This window comes from Pristiophorus japonicus, chromosome 10 (assembly GCF_044704955.1).
Source record: "Pristiophorus japonicus isolate sPriJap1 chromosome 10, sPriJap1.hap1, whole genome shotgun sequence".
NCBI classification, from domain to species: domain Eukaryota; kingdom Metazoa; phylum Chordata; class Chondrichthyes; family Pristiophoridae; genus Pristiophorus; species Pristiophorus japonicus.
Genome location: NC_091986.1, coordinates 198,613,050 through 198,638,925, shown reverse-complemented (window position 1 = coordinate 198,638,925; position 25,876 = coordinate 198,613,050). Strand labels below are relative to the sequence as shown.

General features: G+C 42.5%; 1 protein-coding gene and 2 long non-coding RNA genes across 13 annotated transcripts in view; 2 read left to right on the top strand and 1 right to left on the bottom strand.

The window, feature by feature from the left end:
* Window positions 1-753: 753 nt before the first annotated feature.
* On the top strand, window positions 754-11,016 carry LOC139275254 (uncharacterized). Its single transcript, XR_011595699.1, has 5 exons — window positions 754-1,076; window positions 2,015-2,061; window positions 2,498-2,572; window positions 3,880-3,932; window positions 10,591-11,016. It is a non-coding gene; the product is annotated as an uncharacterized lncRNA (long non-coding RNA).
* LOC139275255 (uncharacterized) lies at window positions 10,240-16,599 on the bottom strand. 2 transcript variants are annotated; one of them, XR_011595700.1, is made up of 4 exons: window positions 16,529-16,595; window positions 14,407-14,445; window positions 12,216-12,300; window positions 10,240-10,714 (listed from the first exon to the last, which is right to left on the bottom strand). It is a non-coding gene; the product is annotated as an uncharacterized lncRNA (long non-coding RNA). The 2 variants fall into 2 exon arrangements; XR_011595701.1 differs by lacking the exon at window positions 14,407-14,445 and having other exon boundaries at window positions 16,529-16,599.
* Window positions 16,600-16,818: 219 nt separating this feature from the next.
* The window catches only part of herc2 (HECT and RLD domain containing E3 ubiquitin protein ligase 2), a 286,911-nt gene continuing 277,853 nt past the window's right edge, over window positions 16,819-25,876 (top strand). For 9 of the 10 annotated variants that reach the window (XM_070892466.1, XM_070892467.1, XM_070892465.1 and 6 more), the window contains exons 1-2: window positions 16,819-17,042; window positions 17,173-17,263. In XM_070892466.1, the coding sequence (XP_070748567.1) occupies window positions 17,192-17,263 (72 nt within the window). In that variant the 5' untranslated portion in view covers window positions 16,819-17,042; window positions 17,173-17,191. The remainder of the gene's footprint in view (window positions 17,043-17,172; window positions 17,264-25,876) is intronic. The other variant, XM_070892464.1, reaches the window with a different exon arrangement.

Genomic DNA, 25,876 nt, shown 5'->3' with positions numbered 1-25,876 from the left:
AACTTGAGCTGTATATACACTAAATGGGATAGAATTATCAAGCTCCGCAATTGTAATTTCCAATTCTGGCCATGTCAATGCATTCTAACTTTTCCCCAAACACTGAAATCAGTTCATGAAGTCAGTTGAGTACTACATGTAATGGAAGGGTTTCCTCTAACCCATGTGTGAGATCTTTGACCAAATTGACAGTGGGTTTGTGACAAAAAGGAGAAATAATAGCAGGGAGGTAGAGCTCTTATCCTACCTGGCACTTAGCATCTTGCAGTGGGAGATTCCCTCATGGCACCCTTTACATGAAGACTTGGTTTGAACAGTTGGTGACAAGTACATCTGTTACAAAGCATTATGCCTGGCGATCTAGGACATTAAGCTGGCTTGCATATCTTAAGCTCTCATGCAGAAGTCCATCCTGCTAAAGCCAAATGTCTACCATATCGCTCAAGAAAGGCTTGGTATAACAGCTGTTGGAAGGACTGCTTGCAGAACAGTTTGAGACCATATGGGGGCCGAAATTCAGGCACGCCAGAAAGCTGGCGCACCTATGATTTCTTACCTGGTTTTACCGCCGGGAGCATGGAGGCGGCCATCTGATCCATTTTCAGGTCTTTGAAATTTTTTTTACGTTGGACTGGAAGTCGGTCATAAAGGGGGCGGAGGTGTGGCGGTAAGTGAGGCTGAGGAGTGGAATCGGGACTCTAATCGCTGTCAATCAGCGGCGGTGATGTTACAGCGTGTGTGCGTCACCAAGCTCTCTTTCCTCCATTAAAGGGGAGAGAATCGGGCATTTAAAAAAAAAACTTCGGCCACTGGACCACCAGGGAGGGTTTCGGCTGGGCCAGCGGCCTGGCACCAAAGAGGGGTGCCAGGCTGCCTGTTGGCGGCCCAGCCGAACCCGGGGGCACAATAGTTCGGCCGACTTCAAAGAAAATTAAATCCGCGGCAATTGGTCTTCCCCTTTAACGTCCGCCGCAATGCCAGGGCCGAGAGAGAGGAGACAAGGTGCATCGACAGAAAAAGCTGTCCAGCGGCTCATGGATTTTTTTTTATATCGCGAATTTGGGTCGGAATAAAATGTAGGTGTGGGATAGTAGCGGTGCACGCTTTGATGACTTGCTTTCGGCAGCAGCGGGGTAGAAATGGGGATAGGACGAAAAATGCTTGAGCTGAATTTAGGTCGGGGCGGCCACTCGATTCCACCGCATGGCAACGGGCCTGATATGGACCCTGAATTTCAGCCCCCATGTCTTTATACATCAAGGGTTTAGTGCCTGCCAGGTTTTGAGGGGCAAGCAGTTGCAATTGAAAGTCCACGCTTCCATTTGGAAAATGTCCATGTTCAATGTCCGTGCTCTGCTCAGCAGGATGGTCATACATTATATAGTGAATTGTGCTGCACACCCATGCAGCAGAAATGCAGTTACTCTTATTGCCTTATAACAACTGGAACCGCTGTCCACCCCTTAAAGGGAAAATGACAAGAGGGTGAAAACTCATGATACCAGGAGCTCCCACTCCTTTGGCTGAAATGGGACCCAGTGCATCAGTGGATGGCGATATGCAGAGTGAGGTGAGGCATACCAGCTTCCTCATGGGCCACAACTGTAGATTCTAGGCCAGGGAAGTGGCTTGGACCCCTAAAGAATTTTGTTTTTTATTTTAATTGGACCATGGTCAGGGGGCTGGACACCCTCCAGTGATGGGTAAAGTCTCTGCAACATGGGGCAGGTTGGTGTCAGAAATGTGCCTCAACTGGCACTTGTGCTCATCTGCTCCATGCTGATGAGGCTCCCTTTCACTGACCCTGCAATCTCCGATGGAGTCAGTGCTGGAGGGTATCAACAGGAGCATTCTTCATGGAACTGCCAGAATTGGGTCCCAAGGAATTTCAGCCAGGATATATCTTACCAGTTGAATGCTAATACATGAGTTTTCCCATTTAGATTTATTTCTGTGGTATTTACATTTCTTTATTATTTCACAAAATTCTCATTTAAAAATATTATTGTTGCAGTGATCCAATCAACCGTGATTCATCAGGTTCAGAGGGAACGCCACTTGGTAAGGAAGGATAAAGCATATCCCATTTTTTCTTCCCTTCTTGAGGGTGGCTTGCATCTAAAAATGCTTTTTTTTTTTCCTTCCTTGAATCTCCGTGCACATTGCATCTCTGGTCAAAAAATTAAGACAAATTATCTATGCACAGGCCTGCACCAATGCTACTTTGAAATCAGATGCTCGGAGGCCTGTGAGGGCAGTCCAATGTGGCTTTGTCTTCAATTTTACTTCTTTCTGTGTGGAGTAGCACTTGTCCTCCAATCTCCATAGTGGCTACGACTGAAATTGAGCTCAGAGGATTGATGTATAAGCATACATTCTCCCACTCTATGCCCAGAGTGTGTCCAGACAATGCTGTGCTATATTCACATGCACATTAAAGTATACTGTCATTAATTTATGCTGAGTTTTTAACAAGTTATTTGCTGTTTTTTGAAAGAAACTCAAGATGAGTGCCTGGCGCAGACAGGGAATGAAGATGATGGCACTGGGGGGACTGCAAATGACATTAATGGTAAATAGAATTACTTATAAAAAAATTAACTGCGTGGCTCATTAATGACACCAATCCATTTGACCAAATTTTTTTGTAATGGGACTCCGAAGTAATATAACGCATTGCTTTCATTTTCAAGTTCACATCTCCCCTTTTATTTGGTCTCCCTACAACATCCCTAACTATGAGGGTGGAGAGACACTTGCTGTCCTATACTGTTTTTCTGTAATAATCTGCTGTGAAAGAGAGCCAGCTCGGTGACTGTCTGAATATCTGTGGGGAAGTCTTGGAGTGGGGAAGTCTTGGAGTCGTGCAAAACAAATCCATTCCCGAAATGTACTGAATTAGTTGATCTTATCTGAGATGATGGACCGGTGCCAAAATTGGCTTTAGTTTAGAGCTAGCAAGTGGGGAAAATTTACTGAATCACTTAGCACATCACTATACTCTGTCCCTTCACCATGGCTTTTCAATAAATAAAAATCTCTCAGGACAGTCTGTTTTGCAAACTCTGCAACAACAAAAAACTTACTGTACTCAGATCTTTGCTTAGGATGTTGGGTGAGGATCAGAAATGCTGAGATATTCCCCCATAGTCAAATAGCCTATTGCATTCATGACCTAGGCTCATACTTGAAAAATGGCCACTTGAATGAAGTACTGGAGGGAAACTCGTGCCTGTAGGATCATATCCCAATTTGTCTTTAAGAGAAAAAGAAATTAAAGCAGAGGTTAGACTTTCAAGCTGCATCTGTTATCGGTCTGCCATGAAATCACTACTTACTTGTTTTGCTGCTGTGCTGATAACACAAGAGTGAGCACACCTTTTAAGTGCTTACCATCTCTAATCGTCACAGTGCAATTACTGAATTACTACATCGAGATCTTCATCGTGCCCTTCAATGGGATTCCACCCGCCCCCCCCGCCCCTGCAATTCTTCAAAGACAAAGACAGTTTCTTCGTGTCTTTAGCAAGTCTAACAGTCAAGACAACTCTTAAGTTTTGATGACGCCACACAGTTGCCATACCACAATTTCCAGATTACCTCATCTTCTCTCTCATTCTTTTTAACCATGATGGTATCCTGCACAGAGGGTCCTGTCCCTTTACCATGGCTTTTCAATAAATAAAACATCTTTATCTCTGAGAACAGTCTGTTTCGTAAACTTTGTAACAAAAACTGATCAGCATTTACTTAAATAAGAGCCCATAAAGTTGCTACAAGATTTATTACTGACATAAGTCTGCTTTTTAAGAATTACTGTAAAGGCAAACAATTCTATACTGGCTGTGGATTGCTGCATGTTGCTTATTATCTCTCCAGGAGAAGTGCAGGAACCCAACAAGGATGAAGATGAAGATACAACAGAATCTGAGGTCAGATACTTTTGACAAAATGTGCGGTAAATTAGTTGACTGAAAATGACCAGCTAAATCGGAGGGCCTTTACAATTCAGAACTTTCTCATCATGGAATGACATTAGGTTGTTGCCCCCAAGGCAGGCTAATTTACTTTGTGCATTGTGTTACAAGCTAAAGTCTGTTGGATTACTCATGTGGCTGTTCTATCAGAATTCATTCATTATGAATGTAATTAAATCTCTTTGTATGTAATTATGAAGTATTGCAGTAGCTGCAGCAGTTCTAAATCACACACTTGGAAAGGTATGGAATACAAGGTAGAAAATTGCAAATGTCATACTATTATTTAGACAGGAGGGAGGGAGAAACCAGGAAACTACCTGTCAGTTTAAGTCTGATGTGGGGATATCAGACTATTATAGTTGGCCTTTTGAGGTTACTAACATAGTGGACAGGGATGCCTATGAATGTTATCTATATGGACATCCATATAGGGGAATTCTTTGAGGATATAACAAGCATGGTAGACAGAGGTGTACTGATGGATGTGGTGTATTTAGATTTCCAAAAGGCTTCGATACGGTGCCACACAAAAGGTTACTGCAGAAGATAGAGGTACGCGGAGTCAGAGGAAATGTATTAGCATGGATAGAGAATTAGCTGGCGATCAGAAAGCAGAGAGTCGGGATAAATGGGTCCTTTTCGGGTTGGAAATCGGTGGTTAGTGGTGTGCCACAGGGATCGGTGCTGGGACCACAACTGTTTACAATATACATAGATGACATGGAAGAGGGGACAGAGTGTAGCGTAACAAAATTTGCAGATGACACTGAGATTAGCGGGAAAGCGGGTTGTGTAGAGGACTCAGAGAGGCTGCAAAGAGATTTGGATAGGTTAAGCGAAAGGGCGAAGGTTTGGCAGATGGAATACAATGTCGGAAAGTGTGAGGTCATCCACCTTGGGAGAAAAAAACAGTAAAAGGGAATATTATTTGAATGGGGAGAAATTACAACATGCTGAGGTACAGAGGGACCCGGGGGTCCTTGTGCATGAACCCAAAAAGTTAGTTTGCAGGTGCAGCAGGTAATCAGGAAGGCAAATGGAATGTTGGCCTTCATTGCGAGAGGGATGGAGTACAAAAGCAGGGAGGTCTTGCTGCAACTGTATAGGGTATTGGTAAGGCCGCACCTGGAGTACTGCGTGCAGTTTTGGTCACCTTACTTAAGGAAGGATATACTGGCTTTGGAGGGGGTACAGAGACGATTCACTAGGCTGATTCCGGAGATGAGGGGGTTATCTTATGATGATAGATTGAGTAGACTGGGTCTTTACTCGTTGGGAGTTCAGAAAGATGAGGGGTGATCTTATAGAAACATTTAAAATCATGACAGGGATAGACAAGATAGAGGCAGAGAGGTTGTTTCCACTGGTAGGGGAGACTAGAACTAGGGGGCACAGCCTCAAAATACGGGGGAGCCAATTTAAAACCGAGTTAAGAAGGAATTTCTTCTCCCAGAGGGTTGTGAATCTGTGGAATTCTCTGCCCAAGGAAGCAGTTGAGGCTAGCTCGTTGAATGTATTCAAGTCACAGATAGATTTTTAACCAATAAGGGAATTAAGGGTTATGGGGAGAGGGCGGGTAAGTGGAGCTGAGTCCACGGCCAGATCAGCCATGATCTTATTGAATGGCAGAGCAGGCTCGAGGGGCTAGATGGCCTACTCCTGTTCCTAATTCTTATGTTCTTATGTCCCCTGGTTCTGGACATCCCCAACATCGGGAACATTCTTCCTGCATCTAACGTGTCCAGTCCCGTCAGAATTTTATATGTTTCTATGAGATCCCCTCTCATCCTTCTAAACTCCAGTGAATACAGGCCCAGTCGACGATCCAGTTTCTCCTCATATGTCAGTCCTGCCATCCCGGGAATTAGTCTGGTGAACCTACGATGCACTCCCTCAATAGCAAGAATGTCCTTCCTCAAATTAGGAGTCCAAAACTGAACACAATATTCCAGGTGAGGCCTCACCAAGGCCCTGTACAACTGCAGTAAGACCTTCCTGCTCTTATACTCAAATCCCCTAGCCATGAAGGTCAACATACCATTTGCCTTCTTCACCGTCTGCTATACCTGCATGCCAATTTTCAATGACTGATGTACCATGACACCCAGGTCTCGTTGCACATCCCCTTTTCCTAATCTGCCGCCATTCAGATAATATTCTGCCTTCGTGTTTTTGCCCCCAAAGTGGATAACCTCACATTTATCCACATTATACTGCATCTGCCATGCTTTTGCCCACTCACCTAACCTGTCCAAGTCACCCTGCAGCCTCTTAGCGTCCTCCTCACAGCTGTGTCATCTGTAAACTTGGGAGATATTACACTCAATTCCTTCATCTAAATCATTAATGTATATTGTAAATAGCTGGGGTCACAGCACTGAGCCCTGCGGCACCCCACTAGTCACTGCCTGCCATTCTGAAAAGGACCCGTTTATCCCGACTCTTTGCTTCCTGTCTGCCAACTAGTTCTCTATCCATGTCAGTACATTACCCCCAATACCATGTGCTTTAATTTTGCACGCCTATCTCTTGTGTGGGATCTTGTCAAAAGCCTTTTAAAAGTCCAAATTCACCACATCCACTGGTTCCCCCTTGTCCACTCTACTAGTTACATCCTCAAAAAATTCCAGAAGATTTGTCAAGCATGATTTCCTTCATAAATCCATGCCGACTTGAACCGATCCTGTCACTACTTTTCAAATGCGCTGCTATTTCATCTTTAGTAATTGATTCCAACATTTCCCCCACTACTGATGTCAGGCTAACCGGTCTATAATTACCCATTTTCAAAAAGTGGTGTTACATTAGCTACCCTCCAGTCCATAGGAACTGATCCAGTCAATAGACTGTTGGAAAATGATCACCAATACATCCACTATTTCTAGGGCCACTTTTTAAGTGCTCTGGAATGCAGACTATCATGCCCCAGGGATTTATCGGCCTTCAATCCCATCAATTTCCCTAACACAATTTCCCGCCTAATAAGGATTTCCTTCAGTTCCTCCTTCTCACTGGACCCTCGGTCCCCTAGAATTTCCAGAAGGTTATTTGTGTCTTCCTTCGTGAAGACAGAACCAAAGTATTTGTTCAACTGGTCTGCCATTTCATTGTTCCCCACTATAAATTCACCTGAATCTGACTGCAAGGGACCTACGTGTCTTCACTAATCTTTTTCTCTTCACATATCTATAGAAGCTTTTGCAGTCAGTTTTTATGTTCCCGGCAAGCTTCCTCTCATACTCTATTTTCCCTATGTATTCTTTGTATCCCTGTGAAAAAGATGTAAATCATGGATGGACAACATAACAGCCAACTATGTAAAGGAATTGTTAACTGCATGGCCAAACATGATCACATATAGTTGCAAAAGGCAATTCTGCAGATAAGTGCCATCACTTGCAGGTATTTCTGGAGGCATAAAAATAATGATTTTTAATTTTTAGTTTTTAAATAACCTTCAGTTACAGGGCTCCTCTGCGGAGTGGTCAGCCTTCATTTCAGGCATCCATGTAGAGTAAGGCATACAGGTTTGGACAAGGACTGCTCCTTCAACACATCTTTCCCACAGAACAGGATCTTCTATTGCTAATTACATAGAGTCATTGTGTGGTTGGTATTGCATTTTTCATTCAAGTTTCCTTATATTTTGGGAAATATTAGTTGACACACATCAGCTAGTGTCTTACTGCCTTTGGCGAAAGTAATGGAGAAGTGCAAAAGTCCCTAGAAAATAAGGAGTGGCATAATCAATGGCATAAGTCACTTACTCCATAATTTCCCTTTTCCTGCAGCGTTCAAGGGTCCCTATGCTAATGGCACAAGTCCCCAGGAAAATCAGGGCTACAGTTTATGGTCTAATTTACACTGAAAGGAACAGGATTACTTCAGAGTTGTAATGGTAAAGATTTCCAGATGAGTTGTTCCATAGATATGACCGTGACTCACAGTGATGTTAAGTATAGCTAATAATACAGGTTGAGGAAGAGTGAGAAATGGTTGTCAGTCGGAGGACAGAGTTAAAACTCAAATGCTAAAAATAGCAGATAGTCTAAAACTGTTACATGTAGCCTATTATTTATAGAATACTGGAGTTAAAGGTCATGACTTAAGCTATACTAGAAATAATACTGTTTTAGTGACTAGCATGGTGCACTGTCATTAACTTGGGCACCCTGGTGGTTTCCGCTCCTAATATAAAATGTTTTCCCCTCCATTTTCAACACTAATTTTCCATATTACTGCTACAGATTATTTCTTAAATTAGTCAGTTACATAAATAATTGATCTATATCCCTTACCCATCAGAGAAACGCAAATAAATCTGTGCTCCTTAGTCATCCAGATATAAATAAATCGCCTTCATCTGTTCTTGGTTACAAGTAAATCTATGCTCCTTAGCCATGTCAGTTACATCATTACTCTACTCCATACTCATCCATTACATAAATAATCTGTGCGCCTCACCCATTGCTGTTACATAATAGATGCCCCCTCATTCATTCTAGTTACATAAATAAATTAATCTATGCCTCTCACTCAAAGTGGCCGATGGAATTTAATACAGATAAGTGTGAGGTGACGCATTTTGGTAGAAGGTATCGGGAGAGGCAATATCGACTTAATGGCACAGTTCTAAAGAATGTGAAGGGACAGAGGGACATGGTGGTTCATGTGCATAGATTTTTGAAGGTGGCAGGACATATTGAGAGTAGTTAGCAAAGCATATGGGATCTTGGGCTTCATAAATAGAGGTATTGAGTACAAAAGCAGGCACCTTTACTGAACCTTTATAAAGCTCTGGTTAGGCCACAACTAGAGTATTGCGTCCAGTTCTGGTCAGCACTCTTTAGGAAGAATGTGAAGGTCCTCGAGAGGGTGTAGAGGAAATTTACCAGAATGGTTCTAGGGACGAGGGATTTTAGCTGTTAGGTTGGAGAAGCTGCGGTTTTTCTCCTTGGAGTAAAGGAGGTTGAGGGGAGATTTGATAGAGGTGTACAAGGTTATGATAAGTTTGGATAAGGTAGACAGTACAAGAACTAGGGGACACAGATTTAAGGTTTTGGGAAGAGATACAGGGGGGATGTGAGGAAGAAATTTTTTATCTGGAACTTGCTGCCTACAAAAGTGGTGGAAGTGGAGATGATCAATGATTTCAAAAAGAAATTAGATAGGCACTTGAGGGAAATAAACTTGTAGGGCTAAGGGGATAGAGCAGGGGAATGGGACTGACTGGATTGCTTTAGAGAGCTGGCAACAGAAGAAGGTGTAGCTTGACGACAAGAGTAGAACGGGACATTCGGCCTTACCCAGAATAGGAGCGGGTAATATCAATTCTTGCCCTATTCTGTTAACTAACGCTTAAATACTTTCAAGGTGTCAAAGCTCATGGTGAAGGACACCACAGGTCGCTGATTGGAGCGTTGGCAGGTACAGCAGGAACGGCGAGGTCGGGGCGAAGGAGCGGCGAGAGATTGCAGAGGGACGTGATCGCAGCCCAGGAGAGGCGTGAGTTCGGGGCCCAGGAGAAGCGAGGGCCCAAACGCAGCACGGGCCAGCCCACACTGCGATATGTGAACACACTAGGTCCGTGCAGCAGAGCTGGTCTCCAGTCATCTTGGTTAATCCTTGCTACTGGACCAAGACCTAGCTCTGTCAAGCTCGTGTGGTGGTTGGTGTGTAACGGTCACCACACGTTAAAAAAATCCAAGCACAGCCATCTTCCATCCTTCAAGATTTAGTTTGGACTTGGAATTTTAGGTGCATCATTGAAACACCTGTGAACTTTTTGATGTGGAAGCAAGTCATCCTCAATTCGAGGGACTGCCTATGATGATGATGATGATGACCTATGCAGCCATGGCAATGCTGTGCATGCCATGCTGCTGGGCTGCAGTTATTGCACAACACGTGGCATAGTTCAGTCACAGCTTACCTGCTGAAGGAGAGGGCCCGCTGCTCCTCATTGAAGTTGAGGTACGACATTGTTGAGGAAGACTTATGTGGTGCAAGGCTTTTCTGGTGCGCCCTTACCCTCCTTCGCCCTCTTGTGCCAGTAGCTCGCAGGTCTCTGCTTGCTCCTCCAGCCCCAATGGCAGACCTATTTTTCAGCATTGAAGAGTTCCATCCCCTCAACAAAATGCTGAAGCTCCTGAAAATCACTTTCCACAAGTTTTTCAAATAGGCAAACTGACCACTCAGCTTTTCTCCTCGTTTGTTGCTAAAAGACTCTTTTAATTTAATTGTTTTATTACACCCAAGGTTTTCTGAAAAAAATTTATTACAATTTTTGTATGGACATAGCTTTAAATGCTGATGTTTAAACATTGTTCCATATGTATAGATTCCAAAGTAGCTTGCTTAACTGACAAATTTATAGATGAAGACATGCATTAATACTTGGTTTTTGAAAATCCTTTACAAACCTACCTGCGACTATATGACCATTGAGAAAAATTAGTGGTGTACTGAGGGAGAAGGCCACTTGCTTAGCTTGATGGGAGGAGGTAAACAAAGAGAGAATACATTTAAAGGGTTGGATGTAAATACATTTTCTTTGCATGGAATATAAAGTACCTGTATATTAAAATACAAATACCACTTTTTCCTTTAGGTCAAAGGTGATGATGCAGGAGACTCCAGTCATGCAAAGGAATCAGAAGATGTGAAGTCACACGATGAAGACCAGCAATGAATGAATTATTCTTCTGCGGCTCAAATTTAATACATTGCGTCCCCTAGGATACACAACAGCAGTTTGTGTTAATGTAGTGCCAGCGCTGTGCTTGCTGACAAAATAGCTGATGAACACCATTCATGAGATAATGTTAAGTCAACTTAATGTGCCCTATACCCTCTCTTTAATCTTGTTAACCATTCTAACTTTTAATGAAATAATACTTTCTGCTCCCTTAATAATTTTACTGTTATAGATAAACAGGACCTTTAAAAATCATACTGTACTATGTTTTATAATACTACATAAAGAAGCTTGACACAACTGTATTTGTTCCTTGCTTGGTTGAATAAAGTGTGCTGTTGGAACTACTTTATTCATGCTTTCAATGAAGAAGTTACATATAATAAATGTATGTTCTTGGCCCATGATTAGAAAATCTTTGCGTTGCATTTCTGACAAGTATTCTAGCTATTGGCAAATGAAAGCCAGGAACAATGTTTTCCATTAGTCTCCCCCCAAACAGTGTATTTCTTCAAGGGCATTCTCAGGAACAACCCAACATACTGCTTGCACTACAAAGTGACAGGATGTGGGTTCGTACCTCCAGTTACCCACAGGGCAAGATGGTGTTTTAAATGCCATTATGAGCTGAGTGGAGGCCAAACACCACCACAGAAAAGAATGGGGGTAGGGGAGGGTGTACGTATGGGACGGACACTATATAACAGTGCCATTACTTAATGATTGAACCTAGTTTTAGTAGTGCTCTTTCACTTGTTTTGTAGTCTAACTAATGCCATTGATTGCTTTTGGTCATTTGATAGTAAAACACCTCATCACACAGTGTTTCAAAGATTGGAGAAGCGTATGTGAGAGCACATGCAAAAGACACAATATGCAGTTCAGATCACAAGAGTGTCCCTATTAAATCCTTGCATTACACCATCATAAAATTAGATACTGGACAGTATTGTAAGACACTCAGTCCACAGGGGAATGACCAGCCCCTCGAAAATTCTACCCAGTTTAGTCATATTCCCCCTTTGATGTGGGGGCAAATGGTGTCTTGTTCCCAAGATTTTGTAATTTGATGATGACAAGGAGCTACGAGAGCAGCAAGATTGACAAATACCAATTTTCCTTCCCTGAGGAGGAAAAGAAAAGTTACACAGAGGAAACCATTTTAATATATCAGAAAAGGGACGATTTGGCTAGTATACTCTCTGTCTAGAGAGCCAGTCAGAGACTGAAAAAGCTTGGTGAGGTCAGAGCATGAACATTGATATTGAAGTCAAGTTCTCCAATGCTAAACTATATGACCTATTTATATTTACTGATTCACATTGACTTATTGTTAGCAGTTTCCAATAAAAGTATTACAGTTATCAACATAATCTTATAATCCACACTCAGTCATTCCAATTTATTTCACAAGTACTCTATTGAGAATCTATCATTGCAATTTAAAAAAAATATTAACTTATCCATATCTCACAAGTGGTCATAACCTTTTAAAAGACTCTCATTCTCAAGATACTTCAATTGTGTCATTATTTTACCTATGTTGATTCAGTTAGTTCTTATACCAGGAGACTCCATAACTTCTCTATGCCAGCTCCCTGATGAGATCAGTTAGTATTCAAACTAAAACAAAATTCAACAAAAACAAAAACAAATAAGAAAACACCCCAAAAAGATTGCAAAAATAATCATGATTCTTCCTAACAAGTTTGATGGTGAAACTCACAATGTGCACATTGGACTAAATTAACATGTGTCATGTGTTTACCATGTTGCAGTTTCCAGAGATTAGTGTTAGAGAATTTTTAGTGCTGAGACCAAATTGGAGTGGAAAACAATTATCTAATTTTTCCTATTAAATTTTGTATTATTTTCTTGAGATTTATTGAATGTTAATTGACACTAAAGCTCATCAAAATATTCTGTGTAGCAATAATTTTCAGAAAGATGCACATCCTTTACAAAACTGCATTAACTCACAGAAACTACTGTTGTGGATAATTGGTGATCAGGATTAGGCCTTTCAGCCCCTTGAGCCTGTTCTGCCATTCAATTAGATCATGGCTGATCTGTATATTCTGACAAGGGCAGAGACTCCACGTGTGTGTGTGTGTATAGTTTAACCAGTTATGCTGCTATATTCTACATTTTACCACAGGGGGAAAAAATTGGTAAAAACACCTTTAAAATATATATATCTAGTACCATCTTGGAATTTCAGTAAAGCGTAATGGGAGACTTTATTATACTGTGTCCACTTGAACTATGTAAAACACCCAGTAGCACAATTATAGATTTTGTCATTCCAATCTGGTTTGTGTCTGGATAAAATATTTTGCACGAGTTACTGATGGTTACAGGTCTGTTCAGTCTAATAGTGGAAGCAACTTGGTGAATTCAGACATTTTTCCTACAGTGCACCATAAACTGCATACATAAGTCACACGACATAGGAGTTGAGAAGAAAACTGGCTCTCTCAGCTTGTAAGCAAGTGCCTAAGAGGGTGCTTCGTAGAGGTATCTAAAATAGTAAATGGCAGAGAAAAAAATTGGTAACGCATGTCAATAGGACAAGGGACATACATGTTTGAGGCAATCCATAGTACCAAATGGAGAGGTTGGATGTTATTAATGATGCTAAAGATATGAAGCAGACTTCGGAGAGGAAAGTTCGTCTTAAGGGTAAGATCAAGTTGCTTATTTTAAAAGGAAAAATGGTTCGAGAAAGAGAAATGCATCACCCAGTCTGAATATATGAATAAAAATCTGAAAATGCTGCATACACTCAGCAGTTGACGTTTCAGGTCCATGACCTTTCATCAGAACTGGGAATATTACTTACTGACACCACCTCTCATTATAAACCCCTTTTCTTATACAAGGCAAAAACTCCTCTGGTGATAATTGGTTTTAAAAAGCACTTCGCTTCACATCTAATAACTGCACAGGTCACCCTAAGTGTCAGCTGAGGCCCCGTCTGTCCTCTCAAGTGGACCTAAAACATCCCATGGCACTATTTTTTAAAGAGCAGGGGAGTTATCGCCAGTGTCCTGGCCAGTATTTATCTCTCAATCAACATCACTAGAACAGATTATCTGGTCCTCATCACATTGTTGTTTGTGGGAGTTTGCTGTGCGCAAATTGGTTGCCACATTTTCTACATTACAAGTGACTACAATTCAAAAAAAAAAACTTCATTGGCCGTAAAGCAATGTGGGATGTCCGGTAGTCATGAAAGGCACTATATAAATATAATTAAAAATGTTGTCCATCCAAATCTGGTTTGTGCCTGGATAAAGTATTTTGCACTATATAACAGGGTGGAGGTTGTCATGTATTCAATTGTCATTGTAACCCATGTATAAACTGACCTAAGTTGTACACCGTGAGAACATTGACCACTAGGTGGTGAACGTGTGGGAGACACTCCTAACCTGGACTTTCAGGTATCAAAGGGGAAGCTCCACTCACCTTCATCACTTCAGTGCTGAAATAAAGGTTACTGGTCACAGAGTGACCTTCTCTCAAGTATAGGCCTCGTGTGCATTTATACTGTCTAGTAAGGACGTAACAGAGGTACTAATGGTTACCGGCCTGTACCAGGGGTGATAATAGTGGGAGCAACTTGGTGAATTCAGACATTTTCCGAGAGTAATAATACACCATAAACTGCATTCATACAAGTCACACATAGACATAGGAGTTAAGAAAAAAATTAGGCTCTTTCACCTTGTAAGCAGTGGCTAAGAGGGTGCTTCATACAGGTATCTAAAATAGTAAATGGTGGAGAAAAGAAATTGGTATACCATGTCAATATGGCAAGGGCCACACATTTGAGGTAAACTACAGTACTAAATAGAGAGGTACTTCCTTTCATTCACAGGTCACCCAGAGTCTCTCTCTCCCTCCCTGGCCAACGAGCCCCAAACAAAAGACTTGCATTTATATAATGCCTTTCACAATCACCAAACACCTCAAAGCACTTTACAATACTTAAAAAAAAAGTGCAGTCACTGCTGTAATGTAGGAAACAACAGCCAATTATGCACACAGCAAGCTCTCGCAAAGAGCAATGTGATAATGACAGGATAATCTGTTTTAGTGATGTTGATTGACAGGTAAATATTGGCCAGGATACTGGGGATAACTCTTCTACAAAATAGTGCATTGGAATCTTTTACGTCCACCTGAGAGCAGACAGTTTAACGTCTCATCCGAAAGACGCAGCTCCGACAATATAACACTCCCTGAGCGCGGCACTGGGAGTGTCAGCTTAGATTTTTATGGAGTCTCTGGAGTGGGACTTGAACCCACAACCTTCTGACTGAGTGGATCAGCTGTGGCTTTGTGGGTAGCATCCTCGCACTCGGAGTCAAGGTCCACTCCAGAGACTTGAACACAAAAATCTCAGCTGATGCTCTAATGCAGTGCTGAGGGAGTGCTGCACAATTGGAGGTTCAGACACAACATCAAACCAACATCTGTTCTCTCTCAGGTGGATGTAAAAGGTCCCATGCACAATTTCGAAGGTGATGTGTCCTGGCCAATATTTATCCCTCAATCAGCATAATTATCTCATTGCTATTTACAATATACATTAATGATTTGGACAAAAGAATTGAATGTAATATCTCCAAGTTTGCAGATGACACTAAGTTGGGTGGCAGTGCGAGTTGCGAGGAGGATGCTAAGAGGCTGCAGGGTGACTTGGCCATGTTAGGTGAATGGGCAAATGCATGGCAGATGCAGTATAATGTGGATAAATGTGAGGTTATCCAATTTGGTGGCAAAAACAGGAAGGCAGATTATCATCTGAATGGTGACAGATTAATAAAAGGGGAGGTGCAACGAGACCTGGGTGACATGGTACATCAGTCATTGAAGGTAGGAATACAGGTACAGCAGGCAGTAAAGAAAGCAAATGGCATGCTGGCCTTCATTGCGAGGGGATTTGAGTACAGGAGCTGGGAGGTCTTGCTGCTGTTGTACAGGGCCTTGGTGAGACCACACCTTAAGTATTGTGTGCAGTTTTGGTCTCCTAATCTGAGGAAGGACGTGTTTGCTATTGAGGTAGTGCAGCGAAGGTTCACCAGACTGATTCCCGGGTTGGCAGGACTGACATATGAGGAAAGACTGAATTGGCTAGGCTTAAACTCATTGGAATTTAGATGAATGAGAGGGGATCTCATAGAAACATATAAAATTCTGACAGGATTGGGCAGATTAGATGCAGGAAGATTGTTCCTGATGTTGGGGAAGTTCAGAACCAGGGATCACAGTCTAAGAATAAGGGGTAAGCCATATAGGACCAAGATGAGGAGAAACTTTTTCACCCAGTGAATTGTGAACCTGTGGAACTCTCTGCCACAGAGAGTTGTTGGGGCCAGTTCGTTGGATATATTCAAAAGGGAGTCAGATGTGGCCCTTATGGCTAAAGGGATCAAGGGATATGGAGAGAAAGCAGGGTTGGGATACTGAGATTGCATGATCAGCCGTGAAGGGCTGAATGGCCTACTCCTGCATCTATTTTCTATGTTTGTTGTCTGTGGGAGCTGGCTGTGCGCAAATTGGCTGCCGCGATTCCTACATTACAACAGTGACCATACTTTTAAAAAAAGGCTGTAAAACGGCTTCGGGACGACCGGTAGCCGTGAAAGGCGCTATACGAATGCAAGTCTTTCTCGACGGAGAGAATGCTGCCCAAACTGAGACACTGTCTTGACCATCTCTCTCACACGTCAGCTCGGTGCGCCTGGCTCTAAAGTGAGGAAACTAAACCACGATCATTTCAAATTCAACTATAATTTATCGAGAATAAAACTACGCCGATTCGCTTGACTGACGCACTCACCTCAGCTGCCCGCAAACCGCCGCCCGCTCCCTCCCTCCTCGAGCGCCGCCCGACCGCTCACTCGAACTTGCTCGCGCCGAGGAAGTCCCGCCTCCTGCCCGCCAGCGCCCAGACCCCGATTGGTCCCGGGGGCGAAGGGGGCGGGCTGGATTGGCGCCGGGACCTGCGCCTGATTGGCTGGGCAGGGGAAGGTGCTGTCATTCGTCATGGCGTTACCGCGCCGTTGCTAATGGCCGCTGCCTTGAGGTTTGGTTGATCGCCACTTCCACCCCGCCCCCCCACCCTCCCTCTCCCTTCAGCTCACCATGGACTGAGGCTAGCGAGAGGAAGGAAGGAAGGAGGGAGAGAGAGAGAGAGAGAGAGAGAGAGGGAGGGGGAGGGGAAGAGGAAGAGGAAGAGAGAGAGAGAGGAAGAGGAAAAAAATAAAGCAGCTGACTGACTGTCCTGAGCCAGGGAGAAAGCGGGCTTTAGCGATATGGGGGAGGAGACAGCCCGCTGTTAAGATTACCACAGGGTAAGGCCCGAGCCTGTGCAGACAGTGCACTGTGGGGTGGACCTGGAGGGATTTGTGCACTGCATCTCCATTTATAATAATGCGTGTTTTTTTCCCCTCCCCTCCTTCTCGGCATTGAATCTACTTGAAGACCTGAGGTAGGGAGGAAGATGCCTTTCGAGTGTTTCTGCTTGGCAGCACAGGCTCGTTTCGACTCAAAGTGGCTGAAGACGGATTTGCAGGTATTAAAAATTAAATAGGTGAATTATTTTCCGGCTGTGCAGGTGGAAGGGAATCTATCTTATAATCTAGGTTAATATAACTGTGATGATATCTCTTCCCCGAGAACCAGGGATGTAAAATAAGGATAGTAGCGCTAATGGGATGATGTGTGTTTGGTTGCTTGGGTTGGGTGAAGGATGCAGATTAATGCAGTGTGATCATATTTTTAGTCTCTTCTGCAGACAAGCAGCCATGGATCTGGATGGCTCTTTTCTCCCGTCCCCTCATTTCCTCCACTTTGCCTGTCAACTTCAAGGATGGAAATATGAATTTTAAGTGTGATTAAGAGGGTATAAATTAGGAACGCGTTTAAAAAGAAAAATATATAAATGTGCATCTATAAAAGGCCCTTGTATTGTCTTGAGTTCAGTTTGCTCCAGCTTTGGGGTGTGTATCAGCAGACACTGCAGGCAGTTACTGAAACATTATACTGTATTTCAAAGATCAGTATGTACTTTCACTTCAGCATAGGATATTTAAAGAATTGCATCAATATCAACAAAATATCAGTTGCCATACATTACCCTCATCCCCTTCGGACTTGAAGTAGGCCTACATTAAATGGAGGTGCAGTAAGGTGAAGAACAGGTTTTTTAAAATGCATCTATGGCAGAAGTATAATTAACAAGACTCTCTTCCTGGAAGGTGTATTCATTGTGCTGAATTATTTGCATGCATTAAGTAACATTCATCATGTTGGTAGGCTACTTGTTTTGTGAAGATGCTCTGTTTGGGGAGAGGGAGGGACCTGATTGTCAATATGACTGAAGTAAACACCTAAAGGAGTAAATATTTATGATGTGAATAAAAATTGGAAATTCATAGGGTAGTGGTGCAGTATGTGCTGCAAATTACTTTGCTATGGAATATCGGGGTATAGATTTCTTCTTGCTGTTTTCCCACATAATTGAATTTCAAACTCAATTGTGCAAATAGGGGAGAGACCAGTAGAGGAAATCCATATTCCCATGGAGGGAAGGAGGAGAATTGTAATTGGAATGCAAGCTTATTTTCTCTCCTTCATTTCCCCCTTCCCCTTCCAAAATCTTGCTGCTTTAATTTATATTCTGGCATTTAGTTTCGAGTAGGAAGAGGACTGAGAGCTACTCAGCTCTTTATCTTGTATGTAAGATCGAATGATACATACTGAATTATATAGAAATTACAACATGGAAACCAGCTGTTTGGCCCAACCAGTCCGTGTTGTCGTTTATCCTAATTTCACGAGCCTGCCCTGTTCCCATATCACTTTATTCCCCTTTCCTTCAAATACCTATCTAACCTATTCTTAAATGTTGACAGGTGCTGTGCTTCAGTCACTTATTCTGGTTGTGCACTCCACAATCTCTCAACCCTTTATATAGAAAAAAGAGAAGGGAGTCTGTTCTGTCCTCAATCTCTTACATTTTATTTTATATTTGTGTCCCCTTGTTCTAGTCCCCACTGTAAATGATCATATGATTATGATGTAGGATGAACTGAAAATCCAAAATTATTGCAATTATGGGATTTCCTGCACAATTTCTATTCTCCAACAACCACTGAACCTATAGGGTCCTTAATGTAACAAAATGTCCCAAGGTTGAGGGGGATTGGATGCTGAGCAGGAATTGGGAGAAGTGTTGGGAGAGGTGATTGACTTAGCTTTCAAAGTGAAGGTTTTGGAAAAACCTGAGGCAAGGTGGGGGTTTTAGGGAGAGCAATTCAGAGTGCAGGGCTGTGATGGCTGAAGAGGTTGGGGGAGGTGGTGTACATTAGCGAAGACTCAGCATTATGGAGGAGGCAATCTGGGACGTAGGATTAAAAGAGATTGCTTAAGTAGGGTGGAATGGGGTCATTGAATGATTTGCAGATCGGGGAGAGGGTTTTGAAATCCATGTGATGGTTGTTCAGTAGCTAATGAAAGTTGGTGGAACAACAACAACTGAAACTGATGTGGAAATACAGTGTTGGTGATGGACTGGATGTAGGGTTCAACCTAGGGTGTGCAATGTTTGGTTCAGTCTAAGTGAGTGGTGTGGGTAGGGATGGAATCTGGGCTGAGATGCCAGGTATCAGCTGATGCATTACAGGGTTTCAGAAAGATTCTAGTAAATGAGTTTCTGCTGACCACCATTTGTAGATAATCCGGCATTGTGATGAAGGTATTGAACAACGGTATTGTCATGCTGAGTTGATGCAGCTTTACAAACCTGATGTAAACAAATAGATTACACGTTTTAAATGGATATTGATGAATTTTAAAACATTGTATTTGATTTTTGTTTTGTGAATGTATAGTTTTGGAATAGCTTTTGTTGAAAAAAACACATTTACAGAAAGGACTATTAAGCAAAATTCTTTTTGATTCAAATTCTTCTGTTTACAGTCTAGTTGTAGTGAACGGAGTTTTGTCAGAAACCATTAATAGAAAGAAAGACTTGCATTTATATAGCACCTTTCACGACCATCAGATGTCTCAAAGCGCTTTACAGCCGATGAAGTACTTTTTAAAGTGTAATCACTGTTATAATGTAGGCAATGCGGCAGCTAATTTGCACACAGCAAGCTCCCAATGTGATAATGACGGGATAATCTGTTTTACTGATGTTGATTGAGGGATAAATATTGGCCAGGACGTTGGGGATAACGCCCCTGCCCTTCGAAATAGTGGCATGGGATCTTTTATGTCCAACTGGAGAGGAGACGGGCCTCGTTTTAACGTTTCATCTGAAAGACTGCATGTCCGACAGTGCAGCATTCCCTCAGTACTGCACTGGAGGGTCAACTTAGATTTTTGTGCTCAAGTCTCTGGAGTGGGACTTGAACCCACAACCTTCTGACTCAGAGGCGACGGTGCAACCAACTGAGCCACAGCTGACACTTCAGAACTGGTGTAAGTTCCCTGTAGAATTTCAATATAATTTCCCTATCACAATGTAAACTTGTTTTCTTTGCTCAACTTTAATGCAAAACTAAACAAATGGGCTTGAAAAGTGGAGCTTGCTGATCCTTTGTAAGAATTACAAAAGGATGTTGATTGTAATGAGTTGGAACAGATTGGTGATGTGATTTTTTTTTTTAGACTGATTGCAATGCAAGAAAGAAAGACTGAGAACATAGATTTTGTCATCAACCACAAATAGGCTTTTTTAATAGAAAGAACCTGTCTCTTCCACACTTCTCACTTGCCTATTTCCACCTCCGTAATATCGCCTGTCTGCACCCTTGCCTCAGCTCATCTATGCATTTGTTACCTCGAGACTTGACTATTCCAACGCACTCCTGGCTGGCCTCCCACATTTTATGAAATGGAAATCATGTTTGACAAATTTGCTGGAGTTCTTTCAGGATGTAATGAGCAGGGTGGATAAGGGGGATGTGGTGTATTTGGATTTCCAGAAGGCATTCGATAAGGTGCCACATAAAAAGTTACTGCACAAGATAAAAGTTCACAGGGTTGGGGGTAATATATTAGCATGGATAGATGGATAGAGGATTGGCTAACTAACAGAAAACAGAGTCGGGATAAACTGATCATTTTCCGGTTAGCAAACAATAATTAGTGGGGTGCTGCAGGGATCAGTGCTGGGGCCTCAAATATTTAAAATCTATATTAATGACTTGGATGAAGGGACCGAGTGTAATGTAGCCAAGTTTGCTGCTGATACAAAGATGGGTGGGAGAGCAAATTGTGAGGAGGACACAAGAAATCTGCAAAGGGATATAGACAGGCTAAGTGAGTGGGCAAAAATTTGGCAGATGGAGTATAATGTGGGAAAATGTGAGGTTATCAACTTTGGCAGAAAAAATAGAAAAGCAAATTATTATTTAAATGGAGAAAAATTACAAAGTGCTGCAGTACAGAGGGACTTGGGGGGTCCTTGTGCATGAAACACAAAAAGTTACTATGCAGGTACAGCAAGTAATCAGGAAGGCAAATGGAATGTTGGCCTTTATTGCCAGGGGAATAGAATATAAAAGCAGAGAAGTCCTGCTACAACTGTACAGGGTATTGGTGATGCCACACTTGGAGTACTGCGCACTGTTTTGGTCTCCGTATTTAAGGAAGGATATACTTGCATTGGAGGCTGTTCAGAGAAGGTTCACTAGGTTGATTCCGGAGATAAGGGGGTTGACTTATGAAGATAGGTTGAGTAGGTTGGGCCTATACTCATTGGAGATTCGAAGAATGAGAGGTGATCTTATCGAAACATATAAGATAATAAGGGGGCTCCACTCATAGGGGAAACTAAAAGTAGGGGAATAGTCTCAGAATCTGTGGAATTTGCTGCCTCAGAGAGCTGTAGAAGCTGGGACATTGAATAAATTTAAGACTGAAATGGACAGTTTCTTAAACGATAAGGCAATCAAGGGTTATGGAGAGCGGACAGGGAAGTGGACCTGAGCCCATGAACAGATCAGCCTTGATCTTATTGAATGGCGGTGCAGGCTCGAGGGGCCGTATGGCCTACTCCTGCTCCTTATGTTCTTATGTAATAAGCGGCTGCCCATTTAAAACTGAGATGAGGAGAAATTTCTTCTGAGGGTTGTAAATCTGTGGAATTCTCTGCCCTAGAGAGCTGTGGAAGCTGGGTCATTGAATATATTTAAGGCGGAGATAAGGGAATAAAGGATTATGGGGAGCGGGCAGGGAAATGGAGCTGAGTCCATGATCAGATCAGCCATGATCTTATTAAACAGAGAAACATAGAAAATAGGTGCAGGAGTAGACCATTCGGCCTTTCGAGCCTGCACCGCCATTCAATGAGTTCATGGCTGAACATGCAGCCTCAGTACCCCATTCCTGCTTTCTCGCCATACCCCTTGATCCCCCTAGTAGTAAGGACGACATCTAACTAAATGGTGGAGCAGGCTCGAGGGGCCAAATGGCCGCCTCCTACTTCTATTTCTTATGTTCTTATTCTGCCCTACGTGAACCTAGAGGTGATCTAAAACTCGACTGCCCATGTCCTAACTCGCATTAAGTCCCGCTCACCCATCACCCCTGTGCTCGCTGACCTACATTGGCTCCCGGTTAAGCAACGGTTCTCATACAATGGACTGAATTTCAAAATTCTCATCCGTGTTTTCAAATCCCTCCATGGCTTCGCCCCTCCCGATCTCTGTAATCTTCTCCAGCCCCCCCCCAGCGATGTCTGCGCTCCTTTAATTCTGCCCTCTTAAGCATCCCTGGTTATAATTGTTCAACAATTGATGGCTGTGCCTTTTGTTGCCTAGGCCCTAAGGTTTGGAATTCCAGGCCTAAACCTCTCCGCCTCTCTACCTCTCTTTCCTCTTTCAGATGCTCCTTAAAACCTACCTCTTTGACCAAGCTTTTGGTCACCTGCCCTAATTTCTCCTTATGTGGCTCGGTGTCAAAAATTTCATCTCATACTACTCCTGTGAAGTGTCTTGGGACTTTCCACTATGTTAAAGGCGCTATATAAATAAAAGTTGTTGTTGCTGCAGAAAGTAAAAGTAATGGTTTATTTCAAATGACTTGTATTCAGTTTAGGATGAAAGCAAAGGTCTGTCTGCAGTGAAAACTGAAGAGCTCTATTTGTTTATTGTGCTCTGGCAGTACTGTGCATTATAAGTAAGAGAGTGTAGTCATTTGAAACTCAGTCCATTGTATGAAGAAGCTTAAATATCAAGTTAACCAACACTTGGCTGTGGGATGTCACTGTTGGATGGTTTGTCAGGGTATATGTTGCCAATGTTGGGCACTGCTCTTGAGTTACCAGTTGTATATGGTGGGGGAAGGGAGAGGAGGAGGAAAAAAATCCCCAATGTGATGTGACCTTTTACCGTGTTGGTCCATTGTGATTCATGGTTGAAATTCCTGGTGAGGGTCGAAATACTTTGAGATGGATAATATAAAATGATAAGGAAATCCTTAAGGGCTTACAAGTGCTTGACAGAGAAATCTTTACTTATATGTCACCATAGCTCTGCTATGGTTAGTCTTACACAGTTTAACCTTTGAGAACATGAGAGCATAAGAAATAGGAGCAGGAGTTGCCATTTGGCTCCTCGAGCTGGCTCCGCCATTCAATAAGATCATGATTGATCTGGTCTTGGCCTCAACTCCACTTTCTTGCCTGCTCCCCATAACCCTTGAGACCCGCGTCGTTCAAAAATCTATCTATCTCCACCTGAAATATATTTAATTACCCAGTCTTCACAGCTCTCTGGGGAAGAGAATTCCAAAGATTTACGACCCCCTGAGAGAAGAAATTCCTCCTCATCTCAGTTTCAAATGTGCGACCCCTTATTCTGAAACTATGCCCCCTAGTTCTAGATTCCCCCACGAGGGGAAACATCCTCTCTGCATCTACCCTGTCAAGCCCCCTCAGAATCTTATATGTTTCAATAAGATTATCTCTCATTCTTCTAAACTCCAATAAGTATAGGCCCAACCTTTCTTCATACGACAACTCCTTCATTTCAGGTATCAACCTAGTGAAACTTCTCTGAACTGCCTCCAATGGAAGTATATCCTTCTTTAAATAAGGAGACCAAAACTGTACGCAGTACTCCAGGTATGGTCTCACCAACAACCTGTACAGTTGTAGCAAGACTTCACTGCTTTTATACGCCATCCCCTTTGCAATAAAGCCCAACATTCCATTTGCCTTCCTAATTACTTGCTGAACCTGTATGCTTTTTGTGTTTCATGCACAAGGACCCCAGATCCCTCTGTACTGCAGAATTTTGTAGTTTCTCCATTTAAACATAGAAACATAGAAATTAGGTGCAGGAGCAGGCCATTCAACCCTTCGAGCCTGCACCGCCATTCAATTAAGATCATGGCTGATCATTCAACCTCAGTACCCCTTTCCTGCTTTCTCTCCATACCCCTTGATCCCTTTGGCTGTAAGGGCCATATCTAACTCCCTTTTGAATATTTCTAACAAACTGGCCTCAACAACTTTCTGCGGTAGAGAATTCCACAAGTTAACCACTCTGAGTGAAGAAGTTTCTCCTCATCTCGGTCCTAAATGGCTTACCCCTTATTCTTAGTCTGTAACCCCTGGTTCTGGAACTCCCCAGCAACGGGAACATTCTTCCTGCCTCTAACCTGTCCAATTCTGAAAGTTGGGTGAAAGAGATGTTGGGTTGAGGGGATTAGAGAGGAGTTGTAATGTTGGAATTGGTCAGAATTTTATATGTTTCTATGAGATCCCCTCTCATTCTTCTAAACTCCAGTGGATACAAGCCCAGTTGATCCAGTCTCTCCTCATATGTCAGTCCTGCCATCCCAGGAATCAATCTGATGAACCTTCGCTGTACTCTCTCAATAGCAAGAACGTCCTTCCTCAGCTTAGGAGATCAAAGCTGAACACAATATTCCAGGTGTGGCCTCACCAAGGCTCTGTACAACTGCAGTAAGACCTCCTTGCTCCTATACTCAAATCCTCTAGTTATGAAGGCCGACATGCCATTTGCCTCCTTCACCGCCTGCTGTACCTGCATGCCAATCTTCAATGACTGATGTACTATGACATCCAGGTCTCGTTGCACCTCCTCTTTTCCTATTCTGTCACCATTCAGATAATAATCTGTCTTCCTGTTTTTGCCCCAAAGTGGATAACCTCACATTTATCCACATTATACTGCATCTGCCATGCATTTGCCCACTTTCCTAACCTGTCCAAGTCACCCTGCAGCCTCTTAGCATTCTCTTCACAGCTCACACCGCCATCCAGCTTAGTGTCATCTGCAAACTTGGAGATATTACATTCAATTGCTTTTGCTTTTTTTATTCTTCCTACCAAAGTGGCTAACCTCACATTTTCCTACATTATATTCCATCTGCCAAATTTTTGCTCACTTGCTTAACCTATCTATATTCCTTTGCAGATTCTTTTGTGTTCTCTTCACAACTTGTTTTCCCACCTACCTTTGTATCATCAGCAAATTTGGCTTCATTACATTCGGTCCCTTCATCCAAATCATTACTATAGATTGTAAATAGTTGAGGCCGCAGCACTAATCCCTGTGGCACCCCACGAGTTACAGTTTGCCAACCTGAAAATGACCCATTTATCCCGACTCTCTGTTTTCTGTTAGTTAGCCAATCCTCTATCCATGCTAATATATTACCCCCAACCCCATGAGCTCTTATCTTGTATAGTAACCTTTTTATGTGGCACCTTATCAAATGCCTTCTGGAAATCCAAATACACTACATCTACTGGTTCTCCTTTATCCACCCTGCTCGTTACATCCTCAAAGAATTCTCGCAAATTTGTCAAACATGATTTCCCTTTCATAAAACCATGCTGAGTCTGCTTGACTGTATTATGATTAAGCAAATATTTGATTAAGCAAATCAAAAATATTTCAGGTGATAAAGGAAGCACCATGGGAATCACTTAGAACTTAAATCTTTAATATGTGTACTGACGATTCTGATTTTTGCGGTTTGTAAACTTGCACCACTCAAAAAAAATTGAGCTATTAAGTGTTTTTCATAACTGCAGATTAAACATGCTTTGTATGTTTTTATCTCCATAGAACTTCTGATGAACCACTGAGATTATATCAGTTTAACTAGTACGGGTCAATAATTTCCGATGTGCTTGCCC